The sequence below is a fragment of the Pteronotus mesoamericanus genome, unplaced genomic scaffold (assembly GCF_021234165.1).
Source record: "Pteronotus mesoamericanus isolate MK-2021 breed Mesoamerican mustached bat unplaced genomic scaffold, CSHL_Meso_final contig_182, whole genome shotgun sequence".
In the NCBI taxonomy this organism is placed as follows: domain Eukaryota; kingdom Metazoa; phylum Chordata; class Mammalia; order Chiroptera; family Mormoopidae; genus Pteronotus; species Pteronotus mesoamericanus.
The window spans coordinates 21355052-21363238 of NW_026555078.1; the positions used below are offsets into that span (position 1 = coordinate 21355052).

Sequence of the window (8187 nt, forward strand, 5' to 3'; positions counted from 1 at the left end):
AGAAAATACTCAAATTAGAAGTCTTAAAATTCCAATTTCCTCCCATGAAATTTAAACATTTTGCATATTGCTCACATGCAAACATTAGGCTCAAGATTAAAGAACTACGAATATTAACAACACTTGCAAATTAATGACCATGCCTGTCATTTCTCTATCATTTAATATGATTAGATACAACTGAAACTATGACAATTTCAGCGCATCAGTCTGGCAAATGTTCAAGACTACCAATATTCCCAGTATCAGAGCAAACTGAAGAATCACTGATTTGGGCCACTAAAAGATCTACCATTTAGCCTTTTTTAGTTATTATACACTGACCTAGCTATTTAAATTGTTACTATCTAACAGACATTATTTGCTAGGAAACTTAGTTAAGTACAACAAAATAGAACAAGTTTATCTTTTTGAGGAAAGGAAGGCTAGACTTAAGATATCTATTACCCTTGGTGAAAAAAGGTAGAAACAGTAAGTGGTATTATGGTAAATTCACATGGTGAGACACTGCTAAGCTGTGATCACATCATAAGGTATATAAATGTTGAATCACTTTATTGTACACCTGAAACTAAGCTTATGTTGTATACCAACTATATTTTTAAAAACATTGCAGGCAAAAAAGATGCTACCCAAGTACTAGATGAAAGGAACGTATAAACATACAGAACACAAAAGTTGCACTATGCCCTAGAAAATGTGGGTGTTAAAACTCTGCTTGGGCTCACACCCACACTCCTGACTTCTCGGGTCCTGGATCTGCGAATTTAGGCCAACTTGCTGAGTCAAACCACCTCCATCTTCTCTACCATTTGTTTAAAGGGTCTTATTTTATTGCCTCACTGTATAACAAATTATCTGTAGTATTATTAGGTTGGCCAAGTTCATTTGGGTTTTTTCTCTAAGATGGTTCTAGTAGCACTTAAAGTTGTCTTTAACTTCATTTGAAACGATTTTGTTAGATTGTACCAGCATGCATTAAAAAATATCAAAATTGAATTTTCATGTAGCCATTTTAATATTGAAAACGAAATATTCATTTTCAGCATAGTGTTTTATTTCAATAAAGGTAAACACACAACTGAAACCAAAAGAAAAAAATTTGTGCAGTTTATGAAGATGGCGCCGTTACTGACTGAACATGTCAAGTCATTTACAGTTTCACCCTGGAAGATGCTCCAGTAGGGTAGACCAGTTGAGGCTGATATCACAATATCGAGATGGTAATTGAGAACCACCCATGTTTTACCATGCAAGAAATAGCAGACATACTCAAAATATCTAATCAATACAGTTTTTGGTGAAAATGAAAAATGTCTTAATTTACAGGAAAAAAAAGTTTTTTTTGGCCTAACACAAGAGTAAGCCACTTATACCTATTTAGGAGGGGCGGGAAAGGAAGTGTCAAGTGGTAAAACGTCAAAATATATACACATACCACCGTTTCCTACTTTAAAAGCCCAAGAGGGTAAAAAAAATTGCTTCTCCATTTGACAGCAACTGCTTGGCTTACACAGCCTCAGGAAAACACCACTGAGCGGAAAAAACTAGCTTCTGCATTTTTTAAGATTTTATTTTTAGACACACGGGGAAAAGGAAACATCACGTGGTCACCTCCTGTGCGCCCCCTAATGGGAACCTGGCCTGCAACCCAGGCACATGCCCTGGACTGGGAATCAAACCAGCAACCCTTTGGTTTGCAGACCAGCACTCACTCAATCCACTGAGCCACACCAACCAGAGCAGCTTCTGACATTTTAAATAAAGCCAGTGTCCTCCCCATGCAAGTTCAAGTGTACCACATAAACTCTCCCCACAATCAGCCTCACAACTTCATGGCCCAAGTTCTAGTCTTACCACAAAAAAGGCCTTTATGCCAGTGTACCAAAGAGCTTTCAAATCCACCAAGTAGCAACTCCCCCTAGTGAAATCCCCTCACTTTGGGGAAACCAAAAGCAATCTTCCTAGTACTTTCCTCACAATCCCTGTAGGGCTAGGGCTGAGTCAGCACTGAAGTGTGGTTTTGGGGTTCTGGAATTAGACTTTCTGGGTTCTAATACTAGTCCATTTACTTGCTCCTCTCTTTAGCCTTGAATTTCCTCCAGTAAAATGGTACTATACAGTAGTTTTGAACATTCAATAAACGTTACTCAGTTAACCAAACATTTATCCAGCCTAGCACTCGAACAGGACTAAGAAGTCTAAATCAGTCTCCAAGGTTCCTATAAGAAATAGCTCATTACCTGCAGAAAGCAAGCTCTAGCACTTTAAAAGACAAACAGAATCTTAGGCAGCTTTCACTATTGATTTCCCCTGAACAGAGATAGTCACATCCATGCCTTGGGACCACAAGAAAAAGCACATAAAAGCATTCATGTGCACTGGTCTATAAAAAAAACCCCAAAACCTTTATGTGATGATCTCCGACCATCACAATTTTATTACAGCTTCTACGTCAGGCATAAAGCATTGTCCGATTTGCTTTCCGAATTTTTATGTATCGATTTTAGAGAAAGAACAAACATCTGTTTCACCCATCTATGGATTCATTGGCTGATTCTTGTATGTGCCCTACCAGGAATTGAACCCGAAACCTTAGCATATTGGGGCAATGCTGTAACGTGCTGAGCTACCTGGTGAGGACCCAGATTGCCCTTGTGGTAGCTACAGAAACCTAAGTAACCTGATGCCAAAAGAAGTCGTGTGTTAAAGGCGAAGAGCATGGGAGAGCCACATACAAAGGAAACTGTGAAATTGTTAGTCATTATCACTTCAGACTTCACTGATTTCTTTGCCCATCTTTTGACTAGTCTAGAAATGTGTCAAGTACTAGTTAAATTTTTAAATATGAAGAACCTAACCAAGTAACTCCAGGATTCTCTACAAGAAATTCTGTGTTGAATGTAGATGTGGGAAGAAGTAAATAGCACACATCCTTCAGACAGACAAAAGCAGTTTTATAATCTTTTATTATCAATAACAAACAGCTGCTTTAATGTCCTTGTCAGGCAGCTGAGGCAGCTGTTAAAGGGTTGGGTGAGAGGACACCCTTAACCCTAACAAGGAAAACTCAAATTAAGCCTTGATGTACAAGCAAATTTAGAGCTCTTTTAAGTGTCCAAAGCTATTAATTAGTTTAATTGACACATTAAACTAATTCTGAATTAACATATTTGAATAACCAAGAACTAAAATATTCAAATATTTTCTAGTACAAAAAAATTAAGTTTGCTTTAATTATAAAAGAGCTCTGTCAATATACACAAACTATATACTTCGGACATTCACAAAAATGTGAGCAGAAGGCTTATCAAAAGACATTTAATACAATTAGTTTTCAACAACCCCCGGTGGTCCACATCTACAAAGATATCCAGCCCAACCCAACCTCCCTTCAAATCCCACCCCCACAAAAAGCACATACTTACCAGAATTTTTAGCAAGTATGCTTTGGGAATTTGTTTTTGTTTTTTAAAAAGGCCCCCGGGCAAGTTATTTACAGTTTAATTGCCACTGTCAACGGATCTGGATCTGGACCGGGACCTGGACCGGGACCTGGACCTCGACCTCTGGCGATCCACAGATGCTGGAGACTTAGATCTACTTGAAGAACCACGTTTCTGGCTCTTCTCAGGTGCAGGGGACCTACTAACAGAACGGGACTTGCTCCGGCTCCGGCTCCGACTCCTGCTCCTAGAGCGACTGTAAGACTTGCGACTCCGAGAACGGGATCGGCTACGAGACCTAGAGGAACTCCTGCTCCGGGAACGAGACCTGCTTCGTGACCTACTGGGAAGGGGAAGGAAAAGAAAACACAACGTAAGTGGCAGGCCCTACAAATCCGTTAAGCAAAACTTTGATATAAAAGTATTAAAGAGAGCTACCTGTGTCTTTTGCTGCCTTCAATTAGTTTGATTTTTCTCCCATTTATTTCTTTTCCAGAAAGTTTTTCAATAGCATTCTTTAAGTCACCATAAGAGGCAAACTCAACCACCCTACAAAGGGGGAAAAACCCATTTGTAAAGTTATGTACACCTGATAGCCTCAACAAGCTATAGGAATCTAAATTAACCTTTTATATTCATTTTGCTATTGCTGTATCAAGAGTTTTTAATTCTCAATAGGTAACGCAGATTAGAGCAAGGTTTCTCATCCTCATATAACTGTTGCCATTTTAGGCCAAATCTTTGGGAAGGGGCTTTTCCCACAACATCCCTGGCCTATATCCGCATGCCAGACATTGCCAAATGTCCCAGGAGAAGCAATCTCACCTGAGAACCAAGAGCATCTGCAAATTTAAGTATATTCAGAAACAGTCACTGTAAAATTTTCCAAGATATTTTTGAAGGCTTATAATCTTCAGCATATACTCACCCTTCATTTAATTTAGGTCGGTGTGCATCTGCAAAGGTTACTTCTCCAGCTTGTCTCATAAAATCTTTGAGGTCCTTAACACAAGATGATTGTGTTAAGCAGAGAAATGGAAACATGACACACAAACAACATAATATAAAAACAAGACTACTGAAAGAGAAGATGTTAGATAAAGTACAAACATGGCATTTACCACACTTGTATTCTATCAGAATTCAAAAATTAATCTATTTAAGGGCACGAAATAAAAGCATATTGCTTTTAAGCAAAATGCTAAAGGAAATTCAGATTTTAACATTAAGTAGTATTAGTCTATACTGAGCTCAATACAAAAGGAAAACAAACAAACAAAAAACAAAAAGAACAAACAAAAAGAAACAGTACATATTTTAAAAGTAAAGACTAAAGTAGAAACTTTATATTTAAAAACAGAATATTTACAAGACGTTATTTTGTGCCCCATATGTCATTAAAAAAGTTTACTTTACCTTTATTATTATTTCCCTAGGCTAGTCAAGCAGCAAACCGTTAATCGGTCGAAGAAACGTTCATGACATATGCCCGACTGGCTCTTCGCCACCCACTCGAAGGACACTACCCAATCGATGGAAGCCTTTAATCGCACAGCCCTCCCTATTAGCAGACTACTGGCGGATGCAGACACGTTCTACTCTTGTGCAGTTACCAAGGACCACTTTACTGCGAACAGGATTCCAACGACCAACTAATTTCGTATCTTTGAACTCTTTTCGATCAGGACCTCTTATTCGGAAGCGTTACAGGAAGACAGCTCTCAACTTAGGAATCAGATCACGTTATCAGCGCTCTGGGATCGCTGCGACCTGGCACTTCAAGTAAGTGCCCCGATTACGTCTAGACCGGCAAACACAGATCTAGAGGTGGCCAACTGATCACTGTAGGAGCTGACTGGCAAAGTCAACCAGGCCCAACCAAGAGTGACCAAGACAACGATTAGGATAACCCACAGGCACTCCTCGTCATAAGGCCAACGACACAGATAGGCTGGCAAATAAAGGGTTTAATATTTGGTTAAAATTGATTTTAAGAACAAGAAAAAATATCCTCAAAACATTTACATTTGATCACTAATATTAAAGTTTGAAATATCCCCCAGTTACATTTAATTAAAATTTTAAAATTACAGTAAGTCCATTAATTAAAAATAGAATTACTTTTAATAAAATATTAATAAAATATTAGCTACCCATTCCATTATTCTTTTAAAAAGCCACATTAAAATATCTCAAAACTGAATTTCTACAAACCTGCCAGCTGACTCTTGAAGATAAATTCTCAACTATAAGCCGATTTTCTGTTCTTACAGGTGGAGCATTTCTAAAGAAGAAAATGAGTATTCACAATGGAAGAAAGAGAGTAATGTGCACTTATTTTGCTCAACTGCAAAGAAGTTTAAGCAATCAGGTATGATAAAACACTCAAATGATTTCATCAACTGTTTCTGAATTGTTTTATCATTTATTATACAGACTGAACAGAAACAGTGGACTAACACAGGACTGAGGGCACTGACTTTTTGGTAAAAACCAGAATCACTTGTTGCTAATGGTTCTTAATCGTCAAATACTCAAGCAGTAGTAACTATTCAAAACAGCCATCCACCCTCACATACCGTCTATCATTTCGAGGTCTGCGACTACTAAAACGGTCAGAATAGCGTCCTCTACCTCTTCCACCTCGAGATCGAGCCCGAGCATGTTCAATGGTAACCCTGTTGAAAGGGAAGAAAAATCTTCACTATCCCCCGTAAGCTCTGTAAGGAAAATATCCCGGCGTATCTAGTCCACTCTATTTTACAATGCTAATTATAAAACTAAGATCTTCACCTTTCACTGCAGAGTTCTTTTCCATCAAGCTCATATACAGCATCATCAGCATCCCTAGGATCCTCAAATTCCTAAAATATAAGCACAAAGAAAGTATAATGCCAAGCACAGTCTTAGAAGTGCATTCTACAACATGTTCAAAGTACTAAAAACACGTACCAGATGAGAAAAGTCTTAACGACAGTGCCCGAGGGATAGTAAGCCTAACTGACAAGAGACCAGGAGTGGTTTCCCTCCAGTCTGCTACGGCTGCACCAGAGTCAGCAGGGAAGTGCTTTTATTCCTTAGGAAAATTCACTGCCTTAACACTGCATAACTTTTTCTATAGATCCTCTACCTGGACTCAGTAAGATCAAAAATCTTTATCAACTTAACTATAGAAAACCCAATCAGTTCCAAATACTTACCACAAAACCAAAGCCTCTTTTCAGATCGATATCTCTTATTCGTCCATAGCCCTTGAAGAATCTTTCCACATCTTTCTCCCTGGCCGATGGATTTAGCCTCCCGATGAATACTCGACAGCCACTCATGACGCCCGGCTAATTATTTCCTGTTAGAAAAATAGTTCAATTGAGAAAACACCAGTGAATGTCAGAAGAATGCCTAGTCAAGGGCTCAAAAACATGAACGGCATAAAATAAAATGTTTACCGGGTGACGTTCTAAACAAGAGTGCCAAGAGTGCCTCTTATTAGGCCAGGTCCCTTGCAGACAAAATTAAAACTCGGCTCTCAACACGATCCTTCCCTGGGCCCAGAACGCAGCAACCGCAACGCCCACTGCCGCCTCTGGAACTGCGCAGCCTCACACTCTCCCCGGCTCTTCTGGCCCCCTCCCATCTGCCGCAGTTAGGAAAGGCCGAGAAGTGCGGGCGGAGCCGGCCCCGCCCTCCGCAAGGCCAGCCCAATGGCGACAGGCCTCGTGCGCATCGCCGCCTCTCGGGAGCGTCACAGCGGGTGGAAGCCGGAATCTCGCGACGCCACGGCCGCGCCTGCGCACAAGGCGGCGGGCGGACGCTAAGCAGCCACAAAATGGCAGCCCTAGGGCTGCGGTGGGGAGAGCCGCCGTGCCAAAGTCCATTCTCCCTCCCCCTCCCCCTTCCCCTCCGCCACTGTTTTGGAGTAACCATACCCGCCCACGGAACCCCCGAACCACACCCCAGGCAAAGCCCACCACTCCAAGGTTTCAGCTAGTGAAGAGGCAGGGAAGGGCACACTACCCCTCCATAAAAACAACCAACCAAAACCGCCCTTCCACCTTCGCTTCCCCTCAAACAATACCCAAAGGGAGACGTGCCCCAGCGCCCACCTCGGATAAACTGCGCTCATTGGACGCCGTCCTCCGCAAAAAGAGCAGCCTTGGCCACTCGCGATCTGAGTGGCCATGAAGAAGCCTCGATCCGAGAAGCCATTCCCTCAAAGTGAGCCACTCACCTACCGGACAGGATCTTTGGCTGCTGAGACCCAAGAGAAGTCCGTAGTCTGCGACGGAGCCGTCTGCCTCCCCACAGACCAGGACTTAACTCGTCTATGTCTCTCCACAACTGACGCACTTAGCTGCTCTAGCGTTCTACAAAATGGACGGTGCGCCCTGCGTCACTTCCGGGGCCGCCCATGGGCCCTTCCCCTTGGATCCAAGGACGGAAACTTCCGTGAAGCTCCGGGCCAAGTTCCAGCGACTGTTCTAGTGACCCTCGCCCGCGGTGGGCGGGGCCAAAGGGCCACCGAGGTGGGCGTGCCGTCAGGTACTCGGAGCTCGTGGGGCAGCGGTTGATGACGTTTGCTCTCCCTGGCTCGGAGTTTGGTTCGTGTTCTCTCTCGCAGAAGAGTACCCTAAAACAAATGACGCTTCTTTTTTATCTGAAAAATTTTTAAAGATGCCCGAAAAGTACTGGATTAAAAAAAAAAACAACTCAGGCTTTGTAAAACTATGGCCATCTTTGACCC

The 8187-nt window shown here is 41.7% G+C and overlaps 1 protein-coding gene across 6 annotated transcripts; it reads right to left on the reverse strand.

The window, feature by feature from the left end:
• Window positions 1–2921: 2921 nt before the first annotated feature.
• SRSF5 (serine and arginine rich splicing factor 5) lies at window positions 2922–7832 on the reverse strand. 6 transcript variants are annotated; one of them, XM_054567361.1, is made up of 9 exons: window positions 7675–7831; window positions 6893–7232; window positions 6647–6792; window positions 6240–6310; window positions 6026–6124; window positions 5661–5730; window positions 4375–4448; window positions 3885–3995; window positions 2923–3789 (listed from the first exon to the last, which is right to left on the reverse strand). In XM_054567361.1, exons 3-9 carry the CDS (start codon window positions 6770–6772, stop codon window positions 3504–3506), a joined length of 837 nt encoding a protein of 278 aa, XP_054423336.1. In that variant the 5' UTR covers window positions 6773–6792; window positions 6893–7232; window positions 7675–7831; the 3' UTR covers window positions 2923–3503. The 6 variants fall into 6 exon arrangements, with proteins under 6 accessions (XP_054423339.1, XP_054423336.1, XP_054423338.1 ...); XM_054567363.1 differs by having other exon boundaries at window positions 7550–7679; XM_054567364.1 differs by lacking the exon at window positions 6893–7232 and having other exon boundaries at window positions 2922–3786; window positions 7675–7832.
• Window positions 7833–8187: the final 355 nt, after the last annotated feature.